General features: G+C 48.8%; 1 protein-coding gene across 4 annotated transcripts in view; it reads left to right on the top strand.

The window, feature by feature from the left end:
- The window catches only part of DCUN1D5 (defective in cullin neddylation 1 domain containing 5), a 103,954-nt gene that overhangs the window by 37,957 nt on the left and 40,094 nt on the right, over positions 1-25,903 (top strand). For all 4 annotated transcript variants that reach the window (XM_085621457.1, XM_085621459.1, XM_085621460.1 and 1 more), the window contains exons 4-5: positions 8,978-9,048; positions 9,451-9,542. In XM_085621457.1, coding sequence (XP_085477583.1) covers positions 8,978-9,048; positions 9,451-9,542 — 163 coding nt within the window. The remainder of the gene's footprint in view (positions 1-8,977; positions 9,049-9,450; positions 9,543-25,903) is intronic.

The following is a 25,903-nucleotide window of genomic DNA, read 5'->3' as shown; positions in this document are numbered from 1 at the left end:
CCAGGGCTCTTTCAGATTTCTACCATGTTTCCACAGTGGGTACATGTCGTCCCCTCTAGATGGGTGGGATCATACTCCCACACCAGTTACTGGTGTGGGGGCATGATTCCAAGTTGTTGGACACCAAACACGACATGTTTTGATGCCGTCATTCCAAAGTTAGCATTAACCGGGAGGTTATAATGCACTTTAGAGTATTTGGTTTAACCGCATCCACAAACAGCCACAGAGAATAGACTCTGCCAGCTGCAGAGGGGTCCTGCTTATGCAGAGGCACCCCCTCACATTGTAAACCAAGCACCCTGCCCTCAGGATTGATGGGGCCTGCCTTAGGGGTGACTGATAGGTTTATATGTGTGTGTATGGTGTGATATAGGAACCTATACCTCAGTGAGGAGTGCTAACACTACCTCACCCAGGCTGCAGTAGCAGGTCTGTGGTGTCAGATTTAGTCTGCTTCCCAGGGGTGGCATAATACATGCTTCAGCCCCTGGTAGGCCTGTGAAGTACCTATGTTCTTGGTACCTAGGTTACCATATACTAGGGGCTCATAAGGTACCACAGTATCCAATCACTAGTGCATCTAGTATGCACTCCAAGTTGTTTAGAGAGAACAGAGAGACTGGGGCCCTGATTAGCAGGGACCCAGCCAGAATATAGCCAGAAACCAGTGTTAACATCAGAAAAAAAGTGGGGGCAACATAAGTGCAGATCCTACTCTCCTACACTCATGATATTAAAAAAACCCTCACACTGAAAAAGAGGCCGGTCGCAGAGCATGGACAAAAAAAAAACGACCGCTTTACGGCCCACCCCCAATTTAATCAGAACAAGGATGCTGAGCCACTCTTCTCCAAAACCATAGAGAGGACAGGAGAAGAGCAACACAAAATAAAGCTGACAGAAGGGGGAAAAAAAGGGAAACCTGCATGTGGAATTCACCATGGGACAGACGGTGACACAAAGCATTCACCATCATGCTCCAGTGAATGTCTCGTCGGGAAATGTTCTAGAAGCAGGGAGTTTTTAACGGAGGTCTTTGTTTAGGTGTCAGTGTTAATGTAGACCTTCCTTATCACATTTGATAGAGCTTGTGCCGGAAAATATTTGTGGGCCGGGTCATGAGGTGTATAGATTCCTGAAGGTCTTATGAATCGGGCTTTTGTAAGTTCACAGCAGTTCTTATAGTCCCAAAGCGTCAGGCCTAGGGTGTATGTACTAAAAAAGATTTTTTGTTAGCGCACAGAGTAGAGAATGGGAAACTAGGTTTCTTGTCCTGAATAATGCTAACGGGAGATGAGAGTTGGACAAACTTTGTGTCAGAAGAATTTTGCAAGTCAGAATTTATGCACCATAAAGTAATGAAAGAAATTAGATGAATATTGGCATAATATGAAATAGCCACACTCACCCACCATCCTCATAGCATTATTTCAATGGACATAATGTGATAATGCGGATCAGGATACTCTCCCCACATGGGGCTAGATAAGACATTATATCCTATTTCTTGTAACTTTGATAATAAGGATATGAAGACATGCAAGTGCAGCACCATAGTCTGTAAATGGTTTTAACGAATAGTGTGCATTTATAATTATGATGTTTAGTCTAGTAGGGAAGAGCCACTGATAAAAACGAATTTGTAGGCCTTGTTAGGTGGGCTGCTGTCTTCAAATACGCTTGTGCTGCGATACAAGTTTACTTTTGCAGAGAGCGTAAGGTGCCTGTTAGCAGATCACAGTTGATCTGTAATAAATGCTATCTAGGGGTTGAATCTTAGGAGTTCTCTGTTGCTCGCGCTCAAAATTAAAAAAAAAAAAAAAGGCGTGCAGGCTGCAGCAGTAGGCGCACACGCGCTTGGGAGAGCAGGCTTCACTTTTTCAAGCACTGTACTCGTGCTTGTGGCGCGGCGCTGCACACTCCTGCAAGGTGTATGCCGCCACAAGCACGAGTGTAGTGCTTGAAAAAGAGCTGAACGACGGCTAAAGGTCCTCCTATGCAACGCATGCGCGCTGCGTAGGCGAGACCTAAAAAAAGTGTTAGGCAATTGCTCATGTCACCAATTCCTATCGTTGCCCCTCTGGAATCATTTTACCCATTTGACAGCATTTCTGCCTGTTTTTTTTTTTTTTTTAAACAATTTTTTATTCAGTTTTTGCATAGAAAGGAGCATTAAAGTACAGTATGCATGAAACACAATACTTTTACATATGAACTAAGGATATAGCATATATATCTGAAGCAACCTTGCACGTAGTGCCACATAGTTGTCGATGCCGACCAAATAAGACATACGAGAGCTTGAAAGTACCTCAGTCAAGCACATAACTATGTATCCAACCATGCCCATGTGCTACGTTCCCAATCTTCAAGAGTCTATGGGGGCACTAGCATTTCTGCCTGTTGCATGTTACCAGAAGGATTACTGGGCCTTCTTTGATTTCCCCCTTTTTGGTGTACATGCACACAGCATTGTGCTTCCCTTATGGCCATATGTTTTAGGATTTCCTACAGCTAGCATTTGCTAGTCTATCTCTCACACACTTGCATCAATCACACTTCCAGGAAATGCATCCCATAACGCGATTACTGCAGCATCACACGCGACATGAAAACACCCCAAGATAGACTCAAAACAAAAACACCCTTCAAATTAAACTCCCTTCATGATGTCACTTGCTATGCATGTCGGCAAGCAAGCAATTTAGATCTACACACACAGATAATAAGTGGTGTACAAATGCTATAATACCAAATCTGAATTTCTTCACCCATAGTAATAGTGACCACGGGTGCATTATCTTCGTTATTTAGCTCTATCTCCAAAAATTGCAGGATTTTCCATTGCAACCCAACTTTAAATTCTTAACTAAGTGTCAAAAAGAACTGTTCTAGTCTCTGCATCCCCAATCCAAACCTGATCATAGCTGTTGATCCTAGCAAATTCCTTCCATCCTCAGTGTCTTAGTTACCATAGTTACTAAAATTTAATAGCACTTAAGAAGTGACTAAAACTACAATGATATGCTGTACAACTAACTGTGCATAAACATACTAACTTTGAATTCTGTCGGGGCCAATGTCCTAGATGACATTTTATTTCTAAATTATCTGCATGTTTAATTCTCATTGATTTTGGGGGTAGACAACATTCTTTAATGAATACATATTTATCATTATTTATGTCCGAGAATGAGAAATGGCGGTCGCAACAAATGAAAAACTAAGATCACCCCTTTATTTTATAGCTCTGTCAGGTATGTCTCGACGAAGATGGCAGGTACTAAAATATAAAGTCCTATTTCTATCTGCCTTTCGCTTTCCCTTGAAAGTGCAGCGTAAAATCGGTCTTGCCATCTGTTACCAAGCACAGCCAATATACAGCTGTGGCATATTCATGCTAGAACCCCTGCTTTGGAATTACAGAAGGGAACAAGTAATGGACAGGCATTCTCAAATTATTAATGATTTTTCTTGTAATTTCTTGAAAAATGAAAGCTAAGCACAGCGCCTGTCCCCCCCCCAAACAGATTGCATTTTATTCCTCTGCAGTTTGTCCGTCAGGCTTCCCTCTGACCACATAATCCGGAACTAATCCAGCGCATTCGCTTTTCCTTGTTGGCTCTCATGCACACTGCTTAGACAAATCCTGCTACCTGTCAGCCCTCCCGTGTGTGCCAAGCAGGCAGCCAGGTCCCCCCTGGGGAAGACTGGGGACCTACAGACGTAACCCCTGCTTCCCTTCCAATAATCCAGTGTAAACACGGGCGGCGTTAACCGGCTGACTTTTGTAAATCGGGGCGGGATCATACACCGCCGCTAAGAACTGTGGGGGTGCGTCGGGGCTGCGCTTCTTACGCCTCGAGCGCAGAAGACTAGACAGATGGGCAAGAAGGGACTCCCAAGAGCTGCTAATCAGCTTGGCGCACGCTGAACGAATATCTATGTATACATATAAATGCGCGGGTGTGCATATGCATGAGCATCATGACTGAATGTCTATCTCAAAGGCCCCTCAAAGTAACAACAAAAATGAATGCAAACTTCCTGAGGTTTGTGGTATATATGTCACCAAAACCAGCAATAGCTTCAAATCAATAAAACGCACCATTAATCTCTGTTGATAACTGTGACCTGTTGCCCACAGCCGTTTAACTGGGAGAGCTCAGTTCAGCCGCTCTTTGCTGGTCACAGACAACTCTCCCATTGATTTAAGTTCAGCTGGTCATGTGCTGGTTGTTGGCAAGGTCAGTTGCGGGCAGCTAACGAGCAGTGGCGTTTGAGGTAGTTAATACCTTGAATGTCCCTTTACCTTGGCTTGTTCTGTTCCCCGGGTCCTTGTACGCAGAGCAGACACACGTGGGATGCAGACAGAGTTCAGTGCATGTTATGCCAGCAAGATGTCTCGATGAGTTAAGTGGTAGGGGTGAGGGCTTGACTGGAAACCAAAACAAGCGCGCTGCAACAGGAGGAGGGGAGAGAGGAAGGGGCCTGCGCGATTCCTTTGCGGGAGCGAGCGTCAAGGCGCGATAATTGATACCATATGGCGCTGCCGTTCGCTCCCGCAAAGGAATTGCCACACATGCACGCGTTGCCATTGAAGGCAATGGAACGTGTGCACGTTTTCTGGCTAAAAAGGGAACCGATGGCTAAAGGTCTCCTCCTATGCAGCGCATGCGAGACCTAAAAAGCTGACCACCAATTTCCGACCTACTGGCTTTGCCAATGCTTGTTTAATTGTGTGTCCCATAATCCCCTTGAAACTGGTTGCACGGATTTTCTATTATGAATATTTTGGGGAAATACTAGCATGCATCAACTAGTGATTAAACGATGCAAAGAAATTTTACTTGAAATTTTACAGTAGTTTAGTGAAAAGTTCATTTTTTGAAATTTTTTTTATGAACATTTTATTTTGGAAGCAAAGAATCATCAATCTTGCTTTTAAGCTTCTGCAATTATTTGCATCAAATCAGAGAGCATTCTGGGAGCAGTATACATAGCCACATATTGCTAAACATTAAAAAAAACGTATGTACACATTTTTATACTGGAACCACTGTCAGTAGTGCAGTCAGAGCTTACAACATTTACTTAGAGCGCTCACCTTAATAATAAAGGCATTCAATTAATGAACCATAAATACAAGTTTGAACAGCATTAATATATGGACAAAAATATTACCTTAACTGGAGACAGTGCCCTTCACTGGCCCATTATGTGGTACTGCAAACTGCCAGCCAAAGGGTTTGTGCTGCAGGGGGTTTGGCCTACTTGCCCCAGGGTCAAAATACACATGAAAACTTGTTGCTCTTGACCCCAAACAATATGTCCTGGGAGCCGGGCTATCGGAATTCCACATCCCTGCATTAGGGGTTCCTCGCTCTCACCTACTCTCTTTAAATTGTTCATGGAGCCTTTAACGGAAATTCTGAGATCATCCAACATCCACGTACACTGATGACACTCAATTGTACCTGAAAGTCTCCTCACTTGAAGACATTGCGTCCCTCAACTTAACGCTACAAAAACTTAATACTAAACACTCTCGAGATGGAATTCCTCCTAACCCCCCTCACAAACACTCCTGATATCGAGTAATGGATAAAGCAACTAACCGCTATTAACTGCTTGTCACACTTTATAGAATCCGCAAGACCCCTGGGAATAATTTTAGACAGGAACTTGAATATGCCGAAACACATCTGTGCTGCCACCAAAGGAGCAAGCCTCCAAATTAACATCTTAAAATAAAACCCTTCCTCCCCTCAACGACTTTGTCTGTCGTGCAAGCCCTAGTGATTTCCAGGTTGAACTATGGAAGTGCAACCTTCTGTGGCCGACCCAGAACCAAGACTGCTCCTTTAAGGGCCTCTCCTAATTAACTCTGCTGCAAGGCTCATCACAGGATCTAAAATACACAACCACCTCACAACCGATTTGGAATCCCTAAACTGGCTTCCTTATGAAACAAGATTGCATTGAAAAACTGCCTCCATGACACATAAAGCCCTTCACTTCAATACCCCAAGATACCTCGCAAAGACACTGGAGCTTCCTGGCGGCTACAGATCCCCTAGAAGTTCCAGCACTTTACTGTTGAAACCACAGAAATTGTTTAAAAAGAACTTGCAACCAAGCCTTCTCTGGCATTGCCCGAGAATTTGCAACTCCTTGCCTCCCGTAATCAGACTGCATCCCTCAACTACATCTTTCAGGAAGGAAGTTAAATTACTTCTAATAAACACATTTCTGCCTTAGAACCCAGGAACTTTACTCTCCAAACCTGTTGTGGCATATTGACTACATCCATGTTTATTATTGCTACCATAGTGTTTTTGATTTGCGGATTTGACACTTAGGTGGTTGCCCCCATACTCCCCATGGGAGTTACCACTTCCGGCATTGGCCTCGATTTTGCTGTTGTTTGATCTATAGGTCTCTTTCTGATAAACTGTAAAGTGCTCTGATACCCTCATGGGTCAAGTTTGCGCTTTATAAAACATTTTAAATAAACAAACAGATATGTATTTTTATTCTGTCGAAATTACCACATAGATTCATTGTGTTAACCTAGTACAAGAAGGAAATGTGTCTGTGTTCAGAGGCCAAAACTTTATGCCCTGGAACGCGTCTTGAAAGTTGAACACAACTGCCTGTGCATCAGGAAAGTCTTATAATGTGAGTTATTCTTGCTGATCCAAGACTATTTGGTTCTTGTAGTGCTTCTTCTACTGGATGGGTTCTCGCTGCGTTTCTGTAGACTTGTGGAGGGGTTAGCGTCCCTTAGATCCTTCCCATTTAGGCAGCCATAGGTCGGGTTAGTGCTTTTAAGACGCTTTATTGCAGGTAAAGTTACAGGAGATACGCAGTTCAAGGATATGTAGCACCACTGTCCCACTTCATTCAAGTCGGTCTCCTCTGAATCTTCGTGGGTGGGATTCGCTTCTCCCAGTGGGTTGTTTGCGGTGTCAATTGAAAGATGCAGCAATAAAAAAAAAAACGCACAAAATAACCCAAGGATTAGGGCATTGGCCTGGGGTGCCACACACGGAAAAAAAATGGGGGGGGGAGGGGGGGCAGGAGTGTGCAAGCCTTCACCCGTGCCCTGACTGTGAAGTACCTAGGGTGAGGGAACCAGGTGGATGTTGTTTTAAGTGCCACTCTTTAGTCCTGTCCACCACCCTTTAAAGGAAAGAAAACGTGCTAATGGCACTTGCCTGAAACCACGACTCTCCAGGGCTGTGGTGGAAGGAGATCCAGCCTCCTCACTCGTCTCTGGAGTACTGGTCTTGTTTGCAGTGCTCTGAAAGTGCTCCCCCCGGACAGCTGCTGGTTTCCTCCTCCTCCTCCTCCTCTCTTTGGGTCGATTGCTCTCTGCTGCCACTGTTATTCTCCCTGCTGCTCCTCTTGCTCTTCTCCTCGCTGCTCCTTCCGTCCTCTGCCCCGCTGCTTTTCCAGTATTCCACCTCCAGTTGCCCAACAACAACGCTCGGGTCTTCTCCCGGCATTTCCTTAAGTGCTTCCCCGTTAGACGCACTCCCGTCGGAGTGTGCATCAGTGCCTAGAACGCTGCCCCCACTTCCGGGTTGATCGAGCGCCGCCCCCATCTTGGAAGTCCCAGGCGCGGCGGCGACTTCCTCACATTTTCCTTCCACAGTCTTGGCATTTTTGTGACCATTTCATTAACTATGTTAATACCCACTTTTGCTATAGCTGAGATCTGTTCCCATAGCAGAAGTTGCTGTTCTATTGTCCATAATGTTAACACCACCATTGAATGGTTTTTAGTTTTAAAAAATATGCCTGGGACCTTTTAATAACTCCCTTCCTTTACGTTATTTTTTCGGCAACCTTAGTATTGTTGTTTTTTGATGCTGAAATTAACTTTCAGACTTTAGTTACACTTGGACTTTTTGCATGTTAAAAGGCAACGACATTTAGCGATTACTGTAGCTAGATAGTCCTAATATGTTATGTAGATTTATAAAGCGCACTAATCACCCGTGAGTGTATCCAGGCGCTTGAGCAGTTGAGTGGGCCACGGGCCCAACAGAGTTATTATTCTAAGAGCCATGTCTTCAGCGTCTTGCAGAGCTGAAGAAGTGAGGTGGAGGCCCTGATTTGCTGAGGGAGGTAGTTCCATATTTTGGGTGCGATGTCGGAGAATGAGTGACCGCCTGCTCTGTTTTTGTGAATGCAGGATACAAGGGCGTAGGTGTCTGGTCTGCTGGTGAAAATGTATGAGGCTGTTAACGTATGCTGGCCCAATGTTGTGTTGGGCTTTGTATGTGTGAATGAAGAGTTTGAATTGGCTGCATTTGTGAATGGTGAGCCAGTGTAGCTCCTTGAGGTGTGGAGTGATAGGGTGCAGCACAGTGGGTCCACTATGAGTCTTGCAGCAGCGTTCAGGATGGTCTGGAGCCTTTTTAGGCGCTGCTTTGAGATTCTGGTGTAGAGTAGAGTGCGTCGCCATAGTCGAGCCTGCTTGTGAGGAGTGCTTGTTTGACTTTGTCTGGTATTCTGTGGCAGCCACTTGAAAAACTTTCACAGTATGTGGAGGCAGTAGGCGCTCACTGTGACTTGTGCAGTCATAGTGAGTTTGTCATCTAGGATGAACCCCAGTTTTCTGTGTGTTCGGTGATTGTTGGCCCTAGCTCCGATGGCCACCAGGTGGAGTCCGATGGGGAGGTCTTGTTTCCAAATATCAGAACTTCTGTCTTGTTGGAATTGAACTTCATGCATTTTGTTCTCATCCGTTCATCTACCATGGCCATGGAGCTGTTGTAGTTGATTCTGGAGGTGCTTGTCTTGTCCATGAGGGAGAGGATGAGTTTGGTATTGTCTGTGTAATTACACCCCTGGCTAAAAGTAATTTCATTTTTCACAGCTCCCCAGTTCCCGCCCACACACCTTTAGTCAGAAAAACGTGGAGGTATGTTCTCTTTTGGTAAACCGTTTTATTTTTCCTTAGGTCCTGATGATGTTTTAGGCCCAGAAGCAATGGAAAAGTTTTGTGAAGACATTGGTGTCGAACCTGAAAATGTAAGTTTCATTAGCAAGGTGTTTCCTGTTTGTGAATAAGTTACAGCTTTTCATTTGATAAAATATTGTACTGTAATTACCTTACATCCAATGGAAAACTGTTGCCTATCATTCAATGGTTCTAATTTAATGAAGTCCTCCTATTTTAAATAGCTCTCTCATGCTGTACATTCCTACCTCCATCACTTAATATCGACTGTTCTCATCTATGCTGTATAAATGTTACTTAGCACCGAGGTGTATGATCCTAAGGTTCGCTTAGATTTAAAAAAAAATTTTTTATTGGATTACCACTGATGGCCAATTGTATATATGTAACTTTTCTGATTTGAGCACGCACTCACACACAGGATTTTTATTGTTGATTATGTATGCTTATTTTGTTACGTATTTGCTTTTCAGATTATTATGTTGGTTTTAGCCTGGAAACTGGAGGCTGAAAGCATGGGATTTTTTACCAAGGAAGAATGGTTGAAGGGGATGTCCTCTTTGCAGTAAGAGCCTTTTTTTTTTGTTTTCTTGTATGTCCAATTGAATACTCTTTGGTTGACTGTTAAAATATTTTGGCTATTAGACTAGGTGTTGAGTGCGGGACTGAAGAATGTTATGCTCTTGATATTGCTTGTGATAGAAAATCTAAATACTGTGTTAAATGCAGTTAATTGTTGGGTTCACTATTGTTTACCATAAAAGGGGAGGTCCGGTATCTCTTGAAATTTGAACTACATGTAGCCCTGCAAGTGGGAATACAAAACTGCACATACGTTTGACAGATAACTGATTTTCAAGGAAATGCTGTAAGACGACTTTAAAGCAATTTTAGAAAAATGCTAAGTTCGGTACAAGATGGATTTGAAAGATGTTCAGTGCCTGAGCCTCCCATCTACTTTTGTGTATATGCCTTTCACATTTATCTTGATTGCACTGTTTCTTTTACTCACCTTTTTAACTTTATTTAACTTGGTAATCAATTTATTTGTAATTTTATTTTAATTTATAGCTGGATTAAATCGTTCAGCTCCTTATTTAATTACTTAATATTGTGGTTCAAAAATTTGAGTGATGCCTTATTTTGCAGACATTTCTCCACAGTTGATGCTGTACTCTTAGTTTTTAGGTCTCGCATAGGCGGCGCTTATGCTGTCTTTTTGCGACCTGCTGTATTCAGGTATGGATTTAAAACTCTGCACACCTTCAGCCCATCTTTTTAATTGGCTCCTTTCACAGTCCTTCGTAAATGGTGGCTTTTCATTGGTCCATAGGCTTAGTATTGCCTTTTCTCTTCTTGTAACGTCCCATGAAGACATCCCCTGTTACATGTGTTGTTACTCTGTAGGCTTTAATTACAACCTCCGAGATCTAGTTTTTTAAATGGCTTGCTCCTGCCTGCTAGGCAGGACATGCTCTCCTGAGAAGGTTTTTTTCTATTTAACCAGCGCAGCAGGCTCAGCTGGATTAATGGCGGCCGTGCCTTTGGTTTGTTTTATTTGTAGACATAGGCATTCTGAGGGCTCCTGTTCCGTTCCGTGCACTTCCCCATCCCTCCCACTTTTTTAGGTCTCGCCTTAGGTCTCGCCTGGCGAAAGCAGTCATGCGTTGCTCTCGCCATGTAGAGGACCTTTTGAAATCGATTCAGCCAAAGCTGAATGTACGCACGTGGAGATGTACAAACATGGCTGCTCTCGCTATTCACAGCGGTAAACATGCACGCGTATGGACAAAAAATTCACGCGCCTGTGAGCAGCCCGACGCCATCTTTGTTTACATTAATTTTGTCCGTACGCGTGCATGTTTACCTTTGTGAAGGGCGAGATCAGCCATCTTTGCACAACTGCACGCGCGTGCCCCGCCCAGCCCCCTCCCCTTCAATCCGTTTACTGACGCCGCACGCTCTCCTCTCAGCCTCGCGAAGCGTCCCGACCCCGGCCAATCAGATTTTCTGGATATATATTTGCCTCCCAGTGTGTGTAAGGCAGCAGGGGGAGGAACTGGACTCTGGGCGGCCCTGCCATATGTTGGTGTCTCTTCCAGGTTCTTCGGGGCCTGGCTGGCAACCACTGAACCGCATGCAGGCCGGTCAGCGTCTTCATCCAGGGATTCCGAGTTTTTGTCTCGGATCAGAAAGGCACAACAACATACCTGTAACATTCACCAAGCACCGGGCCTAGATGGAGGCCCCAGTACAATAATACCCTCAGATATCCTTCATACAAACGTGCTTCCCAAACCGCATTATTTTGATATACTGTGATGAGCATAATATGGGCAGGCACTCGGAAATCCACGCATGGGCAGTAAATGGAGAAGCCAAAGTGTTCCCCCCACCCCCCTGCTGAAACTGCTGCTCCTGTTTTGGCAGCTGCCTTCTTCACAATTAGCTACCTACTGCAACGAAAATTAAAAGTAAACATCACATGTTGGACCTGCCAGTGTGTAAAACCATAAACGTCAACAAATGGTGGGTACAGTTAAAACTGTTGTGAAACCTGCAACACGCACTGTCAATTTCTTACTGTAAATGAAGGGGCGGTGCGCCTCGAAGATGGCTACCGCTACCAACCTACCCTATGCGGATCGGAAGAACGCTAGGAAGCATGTCCGTCTTATGTGTCCACTTGATGCTGCAGCTAATTCCACCGCTGTGCTTTTGGGTTATGGGTGTCTGGAACATACAGCTTCACCGGGTGTGCATGGCTCTGAGTTCGGACAGAGCCACTGTTCGCAAGTAACCTGTAAGTGCTTGTTTCCCCATCAGTGTAGAAGTCCGTGGGAAGCGCTGCTGGCTATGATCAGAGATGCCGGGACAGCACAACACTCTTCCTAAGAAGCGAGAGGAGAGCACATTTAAGTGCTTTGGAGTACTGCAGGGCTCCTGTACCTTTACAGTTGCACTGTCCACACTTCTCACGTTACTCTTGTGCTCAAGTAGCAGCGACTACTGAAGCCATCATTGAGACATACTGCACTTAAATGTGAAGACCCTGAGAACTTTTCAATTGAAAGACTGCCACTTCTGCAGAACATACTACTACCAACCCAGTAAACAAAGAACAGCCCTTCTCATGAGTACTCGTGCTGCTCCATTAAAGGTGTAGCATCATTTTTGAGACCGGTCTGTACGAGTCAATAAAAAAAGTCAAGCAACCTACATAATTCCACTCAAACCACATAATTCCACTCAAACCACATAATTCCACTCAAACCACATAATTCCACTCAAACTACATACATCCAGCCCATAACACAAGGGTAAAAGATATTGCTATTTACAACGCCAATAGCTCTAACTCGAAAAAATGTAAAACCTATTAGATTCCTAATGCTTGTTTAAAATGTAATGCTTTTTTGGGCCATCCTTGAAGATTTGGTGAGTTGCAGAGTAACCCCAGTAGGGGGAGCTGCCGCATTATAATATATATATTTACCTACTGCAGTCGCCAGTAGGTAGTTATAGTTGGGACCTATTTTCCGTAGGAAATGTATATCCACAAGTTAGTCCAAACTCAAAGGGCGCATTTTAGAGCTGGTGCATACGGCAAGGTAGGACAAGTCCTTGAACAATTATTTCTCAACAAACAGTTAAACGCAGCACTCTCCAGAGGATTTTTTAAGGTTGCTTTACTAAGCCATCTTACTCCCACCTCCGCGTTTCGACCTACTGGTATTGATCACGGTACCGTGATCAAGACCAGTAGGTCGAAACGCGGAGGTGGACTAAGATGGCTTAGTAAAACAACCTTAAACAAGCATTGACAATGCAATAGGCCTCGCCTTTTATTAAGTTAAAGCCATTTTCTTTGCTATACAATACCTTTAGCCAAGCAAATGGCTTTAACTTAATCAACGGCGAGACCTATTGCATTATCAATGCTCGTTTTATTTTGCTCCTGCGTGGTTTGTCTTGAGTCGCGCATTTTGATCTCCGAGGACTTGTAGCTGAGGTGAATGGTTTGGTTCAGCTCATTAGTTTTCCCTCCCAGTGAGACTCCCTGGAGTCTCCAAGACCGTCTAATGGAGTCCAAAGATTTGTCATTTCTAGTGGATCTATTTTTGACGTTAGTGTTTGGAAAAATATTTGCCTTGAATAGTGCAGTGTGTGGTAAGTGAGAAAGTTAAGATTTTTAGACCAGGTTTAACATATTTCAGGCCCGTGGACTCAGGAATCATCTTGGTTTGTCTGTGGAAATGATAGCCCAAGTGCTTTCCTACATCTCACCACTTCTCTTGCAGGTTGTGGCTTCTCATTTTGGAAATCAGCCCAAATATTTTTAAAAAGAAGTCCGCACTGTTGCTTATCCCACTGGAATACCACCACTGCTATCGTAATAAGAGACTTACTACCAACAGCTGGGACCGTTTAATTTCATGAACATTTGAAAGGAATAGAAGACCCTTTTGTTCAAAATGTTTGTCAATAAATTATATCATGCCCTAATTTTTACCTTTAACTGTTAGACCACGTTCCATGCTATTTTAATAGAACTACTTTTCATTCTTGTTTTAATGGTTACCTGAGCCCATGGTTTTATACTGCTGTTCACAACCCCCTTCCACTCCCACCTTTCAGCACTGATCAGCGTTGTGTTTATTTTGAAGTGATTTCACTTTGAGAAGGAAGGAAGGCAACACATGAACGTCCGAGAAATATTTGAGTAGCCATGATTTGCTTCGTAGAATTTGGGACGATCAAGCAGAGTACATCAAACACTGAAAGCTAACCAAACCTTTCCAGTGCTCTTCATTTAAAAGATATTTATGCAAATGTATCTGAAAGAAACACGTTAGTTAGATTCCTCACCTTAGAATATCCCCAGGCGTCAGACTGGATCCGGAAGATTTTTCGTCAGCAATACCCCTTGCGCGTCGCTAGGCGTCGTCTGCGGCTCCGCGTCCGTCGTCGGCGTCGTGCGCCGGGATGACGTCGTCGGAGTACTTAGACGCCGCCCTCGCGCGCTGACGTCAGTTCTTCTTTTTTCCGCGCCAGTAAGCGCAGATCCGGGAGAGCTACCCCTTTTAGTCTTTTTTGACTAAATCTTTTTGATCATTTTTGATCCTTGTCTGTCGACATCTGGTGCCGGTAGGATGCCTGGGTTCAAGGCTTGTGAAGACTGTCATCGACTGATGTCGGTGACCGATCACCACCGCCGGTGCCTCTATTGCTTAGGCCTCGACCACGACGCGGAGTCGTGCAACGACTGTCAGGCCCTGACTTCGAAGGCTAGGCGGGAGCGGTCCCGCAAGCTTCTCGAGCTTCGCCACTCGGCTCCGCGTCGTGCGCGATCCCGGTCCAGGAGGAGGTCCAAGGATCGCTCGCGGAGCCCTAGCCGACGCCACCATCGCTCGTCGGGCTCCAAGTCGTCGGGTAAGTCTAAACACTCTAAGAAGTCGAAGCGGCGACATCGCTCTTCGGACTCCCCTCGCCGGTCGCGCGACTCGGCCGAGGGTCCCAGTGGTTCCACCCCCGCGGCTCCGGCGGAGCCGCAGGTGCCGCGTCCGCCCCCATACCCTCCGGTCCCTGGGGCTGACGCGGCGCCGGCGGAGATCAGTGCCTTCCTCTCGGCCATGAGGAGCCTGGCCCCGCCGTCGACGCCCGCTGGCGCGCCTTCGGGCCCCGCGGACTCGACTGGGCGACCTCGCGTGCCGGCGGCTCCGGCCCCGGCGCCGTCGACGACTCCGGTCTCGACGCCGCAGGTCCCCGCGGGGCCCTTGCCTGGGCCCCAGTCGACGCCGGTTGACCTTGTCACTCCTCCACCGGCGCCGACGCCTGAACCACCACCGACGCCGTCACCGGCGCCACCGACGCCGACGCCTGTGACGCCGACGCCCCGGTTTAGCCCTCATCCGGACCCGACGCCGGCACGGCGTCCGCCGACGCCGCATCCGACGCAGACCTACCATCTCTACAGTCCGGTTCCGATCATTCCTCCTGTTTATCAGGAATCGGAAGAAGGGGGCGACTGGGAGGGGTTCGAGGACCCTCTGGCTGTTCAGTCACAGCTTTCTCAGGACTGGGCAGATGAACTGGGGGAGGCCAGCGGACTGGACACCTCGCCAGACGCTGGATTCACTTCTCCTCCGACCGTGGCTTCGGAGGAGGGTGCAGCATTTTCTGTGGTGCTGCGCAAGGCGGCTGAGGCCCTTGGGCTCGAGTTGCCTGCCGTGGCTGTGAGGACCAACATCCTCACTGAGGTGCTTCAAACCTCAGCAAGCTCCACTGAGCCTCTGCTGCCGTTCAACGAGGCCCTCACTGACGTTCTGCAGGGCACCTGGTCCAAGCCCTCCACAGTTCCTCCTGTGGATCGGAACGTTGCCAGGCGCCACCGCCCTGCTCCGGGCGACCCCAGTTTCCTGTCCCAACACCCCACCCCCGAGAGTCTGGTTATCCAGGCCTCTACTTCCCAGTCCTCCTTCCCGACCGCTCCGCCGGACCGGGATTCCAAGAGGCTCGAGCAGTTTGGCAAGAAACTGTTCTCGTCCCTTAGTTTGGGCCTGCGGTCCTTAAATACCGCCTGTCTCTTGGACCGTTATTCCCATTCCCTGTGGGATACGGTGGAGAACGTGCTGCCCCTGTGTCCGGAGGAGGTCCGGACGCGTCTTACCCAGGCTTTGGCCGATGGGAGGGATGCAGCACGGCACGCCATAAGATGTGGGCTTGACACCACGGACTCGCTAGGTCGGGCGATTTCCACCACGGTGGCGCTCCGCCGCCACGCCTGGATGCGGTCCACGTCATTTTCCGGGGATGTCCAGAACACCCTCATGGACATGCCCTTTGATGGCACTCGCCTGTTTGGTGAGAAGGCGGACAGTGCGCTGAACCGTTTTAAGGACTCCCGGGCTACGGCCAAGTCCTTGGGCCTCTCGGCTCCGCGGGCGCACACCTCCGCTTTTCGCCCCTTTCGTGGCCAAGGAAGGGGCGCCTCCTCACGTCCGCAAAGCCACCAGCCGCAGAACCAACCTGCGCGCGGTCGCGGACGTGGCTTCCGCCGTGGCGGAAATGGAGGACGACGTGGTCAGCCCACATCCACCCCGGCAGCATCCGCCTCAAAGCCTTCCTAGTCCGAGCTTTCAGGCCCATACCACGCCAGTGGGCGGCAGAGTTCGCCATCACCTGCTCCACTGGCGGTCCATAACATCGGACAGGTGGGTGCTGCAAATCGTCCGAAGGGGCTACTCCCTCCCCTTCGAGACGACCCCTCCAGCCATGCCACCACAGCACCACCGTATCTCGGGGGATCATTTGGATCTTCTCCGCGAGGAAGTTTCGGCTCTCTTGGCCAAGGGGGCCGTCGAGCGCGTTCCGAGTCCAGAAGTAGGTCGTGGTTGTTATTCCCACTACTTTCTGGTTCCCAAGAAGGGCAAGGGGGGCCTGCGCCCTATCTTGGACCTCCGGAACGTCAATGCCTTCCTCCGAAAGGAAAGGTTCAAGATGCTGACGTTGGCTCAGGTTTTAGCTGCCCTAGACCCTGGAGACTGGCTGGTAGCGTTGGACTTGCAGGACGCATATTTCCATATCCCCGTCCTGCCGGCCCACCGGCGTTACCTGCGGTTCACGGTGGGCCAAGAGCACTTTCAGTTTACCGTGCTCCCCTTCGGCCTCACCAGTGCCCCTCGGGTGTTCACGAAAGTGATGGCGGTGGTCGCAGCTCATCTGCGCAGATCAGGGGTCCCAGTCTTCCCCTATCTCGACGACTGGTTGTTGAAGGCGGGCTCGCCCCAGGCAGTCGTCTCCCACCTCCAGACTACGGCGGATCTCCTGCATTTGCTGGGGTTTGCCATCAACGTGCCGAAGTCACACTTGAGTCCCTCTCAGAAGCTCCTCTTCATCGGAGCGGTTCTCGATTCGGCGCAGTTCCGGGTCCATCCTCCGGAACAGCGGGTCCGGGATATACAGGCCCTGATTCCCATCTTTCGGCCTCTATCCCGGGTTTCGTTCAGGCTAGTGTTGCGGCTTCTGGGGCTGATGGCCTCCTGCATCCTACTAGTGCATCACGCCAGGCGGCGCATGCGGGCTCTGCAGTGGGACCTGAAGTTTCAGTGGGCCCAGCATCACGGCAACCTGTCCGACCATGTCTTGATCTCGGAGGGTACTGCACAGCAGTTGCAGTGGTGGCTCGCGGACCGCGAGTGGGTCAAGGGCAAGAGCCTCTCCCTTCCCCAGCCGGAGCATGTCGTAGTGACGGATGCGTCCCTCCTGGGATGGGGTGGCCATATGGGAGAGGCGGAGATCAGAGGCCTCTGGTCTCCGGCGGAGTCTCGTCTCCACATCAACCTGTTGGAGTTGAGAGCGATCCGGCTTGCACTGAAAGCCTTCCTTCCCTCTGTCAGGGGAAGTGTCGTGCAAGTGTTCACGGACAACACCACCGCCATGTGGTACTGCAACAAACAGGGCGGGGTGGGGTCGTGGACCCTTTGTCAGGAGGCTCTGCGCCTCTGGACATGGCTGGAACACCAGGGCGTCACCCTGGTGGTTCAACATCTGGCGGGCTCTCTGAACGCCAGAGCGGACGAACTCAGCCGCCGGTGCATGATGGATCACGAATGGCGTCTGAACTCCGAAGTGGTGCAAGGCCTCTTTCAGCAGTGGGGAGAGCCTTGGTTAGATCTATTCGCCACCGAAGAGAACGCGCAATGTCAGCAGTTCTGCGCGTTGGAATTTCCAAGGCGGCACTCGCTCGGCGACGCTTTTCGTCACGAGTGGAGTTGCGGTCTGTTGTACGCCTTTCCGCCTATACCACTTCTGCCCAGAGTGCTGAAGAAGATCAGGCGCGACCGGGCCCAAGTCATCTTGGTGGCTCCGGATTGGGCACGAAGATACTGGTATCCCGAGCTACTCAGTCTGTTGACCGATCCCCCGATACGTCTGCCCCTTCGGGAGGATCTTCTGTCGCAGCAGCAGGGGACGGTCCTCCACCCGAACCTGTCCAGCCTCCACCTCCATGCGTGGAGATTGAGCGGCGGCAGTTGATGCCATTTGACTTGCCTCCTGAAGTCTGTGATATCATTCTGGCAGCCAGGCGTCCCTCCACAAAGTCGGTATACGCCTGCCGGTGGAACAAATTTGTGGCATGGTGCACAGCAAAGGCTGTGGATCCCCTTTCCGCCCCTCTTTCTGAGGTTCTCCTCTTTCTTCTTTCTCTGGCCCGGCAGGGCTCTGCCCTGGGCACCCTGAAAGGTTATCTTGCTGCCCTCTCCGCCTTCTTGCGGCTTCCTGATCAGCCTTCTCTTTTCAAGTCCCCTGTAGTGTCACGCTTTCTCAAAGGCATTACACACACGTTCCCTCCTGTCCCTTTTGTAATGCCTCAGTGGGACTTGAATCTGGTTTTGACTTTCCTGATGTGCGCTCCCTTCGAGCCTCTTCACAATTGCCCTCTTCGTCTTCTAACTCTAAAGACTGCTTTTCTGGTAGCCATCACCTCGGCTAGACGGGTGAGTGAGCTCCAGGCTTTATCTTCAAAGCCTCCTTTTCTATCTGTTCATCCGGACAAGGTTGTCCTTCGGCCTCGTCCCTCTTTTCTTCCTAAAGTGGTGACTCCATTTCACCTTGGGCAGTCTGTCACCTTGCCCACCTTCTTTCCGCCTCCGCATCCTTCCAAAGAGGAAGAGAGGCTCCACCGTTTGGACCCAAAACGTGCGCTCTCCTTTTATCTGGACCGCACAAAACAGTTCCGGGTGGACGACCAGCTTTTTGTTGGGTACGTGGGCGCTAAGAAGGGGAAAGCTGTGCACAAACGAACCATCTCTCGGTGGGTCGTTTTGTGTATAAAAATCTGCTATTCCTTGGCTAAAAAGGACCCTCCTGTTGGGCTGCGCGCCCATTCTACTCGGGCCACGGCGGCTACTACTGCCTTGGGACGGGGAGTCCCTTTGCAGGACATCTGTCAGGCGGCGACGTGGGCTTCGCTACACACGTTTGCCAGGCATTATTGCCTTGACAGCCAAGTCCGGAGGGATGGCTTCTTTGGCCGTTCTGTCCTCCAGGACTTTCTGGTGTGATCTTGGTTCGCAGACCCACCACCGGGGATGGTATTGCTTGGGTATCTATTCTAAGGTGAGGAATCTAACTAACGTGTTTCTTTCAGATGAACAAGTTACTAACCTTCGGTAACGATGTATCTGTAAGAAACATTAGTTAGATTCCTCACCGACCCACCCATCCTCCCCGTTCTGCGAACTGACATCTAGGGTTAAGGTTCTCCTTTCAGGCCCCTAGATTTTATTTTTGGCACCAGTGTCGGTCTTTGCATGGCTCTGCGTTCCTGGCGCGGAAGGCTATGTACAAGAACTGACGTCAGCGCGCGAGGGCGGCGTCTAAGTACTCCGACGTCATCCCGGCGCACGACGCCGACGACGGACGCGGAGCCGCAGACGACGCCTAGCGACGCGCAAGGGGTATTGCTGACGAAAAATCTTCCGGATCCAGTCTGACGCCTGGGGATATTCTAAGGTGAGGAATCTAACTAACTAATGTTTCTTACAGATACATCGTTACCGAAGGTTAGTAACTTGTTCTTTTGGTTTATACAGAAAGGTTATTTTTTTACTTTCTAATCTTGTGTGGAGATTCCTGACCATCATTGCTTTTTTATAATGCAAATAAATCTAAACTAAAACAAAATCTATAAAAACTACAGTGCTAGCCACTCAATTTCGCGAATTATACCTTTTCAGCTTTGTCATTTTTATTAAGTATTTAGTTTTTTCCATTTCTCTGGTCTTCTAAATTAAAAATGATTTGTTTTATTGAAGCAAATGCTATTTGCTATGGATACTTTTTCTCATTTCTTTTTTTTTTCTGCAAGCATATGCACTCTGCATTTTTCTTTTAATTCCTATTGCATATCTTTTCAACATAGGTTCCAAGGTGGCCATGGCCAGACCAGTTGTTTTGCCAAAGCTTGTCTTCCTCCAATATCTCACAGTGGAGGATTGGACCTCTAAGACCAGCCACAGTTGTCGAGAGTCATTGGCTTTGCAGACACGGCCCGATAAGTAGTGCAATATTGTGAAAGCACAGGTTATCCTTAAAGGAAATTATTCTTGATTTCTTGCCGCTTTTTAGAGTTTCTGGATAACAGTTTGACTACAGTATCAAACTCGGGCTGAGGCAACTTTAGAGAGTTGATCAGCATGAGAGTGCCTGAGTTGGGCCTGACATGGAGACTGGAATGTAATTGCCGATTAAAGATTCACTAAACCTACTTCCTGCCTTAGAGTGCCAGCTGTGAACATGAAAGGACTTTGCTACCCAGATGATCCCTCCAAAGACAACTTCACCTGCTCAGTGGAAGCTCTTATCTCTTTAAAACTCTTCACTGCCTCCTCAACATTATGTAAGGCATAACTGTCTGACCAGTTAGAAATCACCCTGCTCATCTATTTCACTTGCTCTTACTAGTATTCCGCATCTGCAGATCCAGCCAGCTGGCTGAACTTTAACCTGTCTCCAACTTTGAGGAATAGTCTTTTCGTGGAGCTCAATAGACAGTCCTAAGTCCTTTTAGACGTCTTCACCTTCATCTAACTTGATTGATAATGACACCAGAAGTGGTCACTCTGTTTTTTAAGAAGAGATTCTGAGTGACATCAAATAGAAAGCCAGAGCAAAGCTCGAGTTGGCTATGATGTCAAAATGGTAGATGTTCAAAATTGAATTTCATGTTTCTATGTGTGACAACTGGGTAATATTAGATTGTCGTTATACGCTTCATAATATGTGGCATAAGCCAGCTTCATACTTAACATTGACAATTCTGATAGTTGCATTTTTCAGCGATGGCTGTTCCTAATGTAAATGTAATTTGTGTCTTGCTAGGATCTGCTATTATTGCATTAAGTCTCCTAGTGTGATGTTTAATAAGTCCTTACTTGCTCGTGTCAGTATTGGACATCAAATGTAGAGTTTTGCAGTGTCTGTTTTAAATCTTAAATTGGCCACCTAAGTCACCCTCCTCTAAATATAATTTTAAAGTCGAGAGTGTTAGGAAAGACGACAGCTTCACCAAATGTGTAGTCAATCAAGTCTTGCATCTGTTAGAGCATCTAGTTGGACCTGTAGGTCTATCTTGCTATGCTGCTAGATGCTTCTCTGGTCCTGTCGGTAATTACTCATTCGAAGTCCTCTTCACAGTGCTGCAGCTGCCTCTTTGGTCCCATCAGTAATTCCCCCATTCTAAGTCCTCTAGGCAGTGCTGCTAGCAGCTGCTCTGGGCCCGTCGGTAATTCCTCATTATAAATAATCCAGACCTTCCTTTAGCTGTCTGTTTCCAGTGGTAATTCCCATTTTGCAGCGTGAATCTTTCTGGATTCACTATGCTGTGCATTATTCCGCGATCTTGTGGTTGGGTCCGGATTCGTAGTCTTTTCTTTGTTTTTTTTTTTTTTTTTTGTAGCCCAGGTGGGCGTCGACGTCCACCATTTGGTGCACCTCCCGTGACGTCGTCGTGCTTCCTGCGGAAGTCCCACCTTTGGGGCGCCATCTTCAGATTCTTTTTTCCGCCGTTGGGTCTGGATCGTCATCGGGAAGCTCCAGAAATTCACTCGGAGGAAGAAGGAAGAAAAGCGAGTTTCATCGATAGAATCAAGAGAAGACATCAGGAAATAGAACAGATTTCATCAGGAGCGCGAAGAAAGAGGACCAGCGAACCTTTTTTCTGCGACAGCCTTGGAGAATGCACGCTCAGAGACCCTGAGCGAAATGGACAAGACGCCATTCAAGTTCTGCCCAAACTGCCACCACAAGTTCGCGCAGAAAGACCAGCATCCGGTCTGCAACCTCTGCCTACCGGTGGATCACCAGAGTATCGACTGCAACGCCTGCTCAGCCTTCGCGCCGAAGACACTCAGGGTGAGAGAGAGGCAGAGAAGAGCCAACGCCAACATGGATGGCAAAGGGAAACCCCCAACACTCTACGAGCTGGGCCTCGACACGGACGACGAGGACAACGTCGCCGAGACAGCCGAAAACTTCACGGTCGTAGAGACCGACAAGAAAAAAGAAGACGAGGTAAGAGAATCGTCGAGCGCAAATCAAAAAACACCTCGAAAACACGAGGGTGACTCGAGAAAAACTGAGTCAAGGTCCACAAAGGGAGCCCCGACGCCGAAAACTTCGACGTCCAAAGGGGGAACTTCGGACAAAAGGCCCAGCGGATCCTTACAAAAGGACTCCCTGGTGCAGAAAGACGCCGAAAGGCAAGGGTCGTCGAAATCATCCCATGAAACGGGCCGATCGACGCAGAAAGAACGTTCGACGTCGACGCAAGTTTCATCGAAAAGACCCGCGGTCGACGCCGAAAGCATCTCCGAAATGGAGAAAAAGAAGAGGCGGCTCGAGGCCGAAATGGAGAACATCCTTCAAAGGAAGAAGGAGTTCGACGCCAGGATGAAGGAATTCAAGATTCCAACGGTTTCATCGGCGGACGTCGTCGAGGTCGAAGACGAGTTCGACGCCGAAGGGCTGACAAGGGATCTCGAGGAAGAAGAGGAGCCCTATTATGAGGAAGAAGCCGAGGAAGAAGACCAACAGTCGTTCTTCGAATCGGCGGCATCTACCAGCAACGACGTCGAATGGCACGATCTCGACACCGAAAACCCGGAGGAGGCCGTGGACACGTACCCCTCGAGGCCTTCGCCACCCGACGACATCGGGGTGTACAATATGGTGGTGAAGAGCGCAGCAATGGCCTTCGGCGTCAAACTCGACGAGGAGAGGCCGAAAGCTGATTTTCTCGTCGAAACACTGCTCCCCATCCAGACTAGGAGTCAGTTCCTCCCCATGCTACAAAGCGTGATGAACCAGGGGAGAGAAGCCTTCAAGGAGCCTGCCACCTGCCGGTCGATCACGCCCAGGACAGAGAAAAAATATAAGCACTCCTCCCTGGACCCACCTTACATCAAGGGTAGCGTCACCGCAGACTCCATCATAGCCTCCACGGCCAGAAGAAGGGCCAACGTTCCAGCAACTTCGGGCCCACCTCCGGATAAAGAGAGCAGGAGGATCGACCTCACAGGCAGAAAGGTCGAGAGGAACGCCGCAATGCACTGGCGCATGGCGAATTCGAATGCACTCCTCAATAGACACCAATACCAACACTGGGATGAGATGGGGGAGCTAGTAAAGCACCTCCCCGAAGAATACCGCCAGAGAGCCTCTCACCTGGTGGATGAAGGCAAGAACATCGCCAACTCCTGTATAAAGACGGCGTTGGATGGGGCAGAGACTTCAGCAAGACTCATGGCCATAGGGGTCACAGAGAGGAGGCACGCATGGCTAAGAATCTCGGGATTCAAACCGGAAGTGCAGAACAACATCCTTGGCACCCCCTTCAACGGAGAGACACTGTTCGGAGCAACGGTGGACGAAAAGCTCACCCAGCTCAAGAAGGAAAACGAGACAGCGAGGTCCATGGGGGCCCTACAGCTGAGGGGAATGAGACGAGGAAATCCCTCGAGGAGACCCTACGGTAGGGGTGGAAGCCAACAGGGGACGTCGCACCAGGCGTTCCAACAAGGTCAGCAGGGCGAAGGTCACGGACAAAGTCAGCAGAAGCAAAGCTGGCAATATCAACCTCGGGGCCAGTCCTTTCGCGGGAGAGGGAACGGACGTGGCCAGAGGAGGAGAGGGGGCGATCAGCCCTCCTCCAAGTGACTCAGCACGCAAGAAGACGCCTACCCTCGTAAGGTCCCCAAGGGTGAGGCGCAAAAAAGTGTCATCAGGGGGAAGAGAAGATTCAAGAGCCTACGAGCATACGTCACCAGTAGGCGGAAGGCTGAGGTTCTACCTTCAGGAGTGGCGGCGTATAACCACAGACAAGTGGATACGGAACATCGTGCAGTACGGATACTGCGTAGACTTGGAGAAAAGACCTCCAAACAGGAAGCCGAAGGGAAGACAGAGATCGGCCCAAGAACTGGCAATACTCAGAGAAGAAACGCGGAAACTCCTACAAAAGGGAGCCATAGAGTCAGTGCCGTTCAGGGAACGCAACAAAGGGGTCTACTCAAACTACTTCGTGGTTCCGAAGGTAGACGGAGACCTCAGACCCATACTGGACCTCCGTTACCTAAACAAGTTCATCAGAACGCAAAGGTTCAAAATGACTTCACTGCAGGAGGTACTGCCACAGATAAGAGAAGGGGACTTCATGGTCACCGTGGACCTCAAGGATGCCTACCTTCACATCCCAATAAACAGAAGGCACAAGGGCCTTCTAAGATTCAACATCGAACAGGAACACTACCAGTTCACAACCCTGGCCTTCGGATTAAAATCAGCGCCAAGGGTCTTTACAAAATGCCTGTCGGCGGTAGCGGCACACCTACGAAAGCAGGGAATACACGTATACCCCTACTTGGACGACTGGCTGGTCAAGGCAAACTCACGCGCGAAGTGCGAGAGGCACGCAAAACGCGTAACAGACACCCTCACAAATCTGGGATTTTCCATCCACTGGGGAAAATCATCGCTGGAACCGGAACAGGTAAAGATTTTCCTGGGGGCAAAGATCAACTCCCTCAACAGTACAGTAGTGCCCAGCGACAGGAGGACAGATGCTCTACTGAAGGAGACACAGCTCTACCAGAAGGGGCGAGTTCTGACAGTGAGGGCGGTGAGCAAGATGATGGGGATGATGGCGTCCTGTATCCAGCTGGTGCCGAATGTACGCCTGCACATGAGACCATTCCAGGAATGGCTGCAACAGCAATGGTCACAAGCAAACGGAAGTTGGGAGGATCTAGTGGTTGTTACGCACGCAGTGCAGGAGGAGATAACTTGGTGGAACAGAGACAACATAACAACGGGGAGAAGCCTGACACCACCAAGCCCAACAATGACCATTACCACGGACGCATCGCAGAAGGGATGGGGAGCGCACATGGACAACCTCAGAGTGAGGGGTCTATGGGCTCCAGCAGACGCGGTCCGCCACATCAACTACCTCGAGTTGAAAACGATACTGTTAGCCCTGAAGGCATTCCAGAGACACCTGTTCGGCCAGAGGGTGTTGGTACAGACAGACAACACCACGGCGATGTTCTACATCAACAAACAAGGGGGGACACAGTCGTTTCCCCTCTCATCCCTAGCTCAGGAGATTTGGAGATGGGCCATACCTCTCAAGATAGATCTACTGGCAATTCACCTACCAGGGAAGGACAATGTGGAGGCAGACTGGCTGAGCAGACAGACCTCAGCATCGCACGAGTGGGAGCTCAATGGCCAGGAAACGGAGAAAATCTTCCAGAGATGGGGGACTCCCACAATAGACCTATTTGCAACACGCCACAATGCAAAATGCCAAAGCTTCGCATCCAGGCAACCAGATCAGCAATCCAAGGGAAATGCCCTATGGATAAGCTGGTGGAGGACATTTGCCTACGCCTTTCCACCGATACCCCTGTTGCACAGAGTGCTCGACAAGTGCAGAACCAGCAACATGACTCTGATCCTGGTGGCTCCTCAGTGGGCGAGGCAGACATGGTTCTCACAGATTCAAGAAATGGCGCAAGGCAATCAGTACAGGTTCGAGAGGAGAAAAGACCTGCTCTCAATGCAAAACGGGGAGGTCCTGCACCCAGAGCCAGAGACACTCAACCTAGCAGCATGGCTCCTGAAGGCCTAGAGTTCGCACACCTAAGGTTACCTCAGAGCACTATGCGAGTGCTACGGGAGGCAAGGAAACCTACTACAAGAAAGTGCTACAGCGCAAAGTGGAAGAGATTCACGGTGTGGTGCAGGAAAAAGGGCCTGCAAAACAGAATGACAAGAGACTCAACGGTGATGAGGTACCTCACACACCTTCTAAAGAGTAACCTCTGCTCGAGCTCCCTAAGGGTACACCTAGCAGCGATC

This window comes from Triturus cristatus, chromosome 8 (assembly GCF_964204655.1).
Source record: "Triturus cristatus chromosome 8, aTriCri1.1, whole genome shotgun sequence".
Lineage (NCBI taxonomy): Eukaryota > Metazoa > Chordata > Amphibia > Caudata > Salamandridae > Triturus > Triturus cristatus.
Note: the sequence above shows the minus strand (reverse complement) of the source record. Positions and strands in the feature narration are given on the sequence as shown.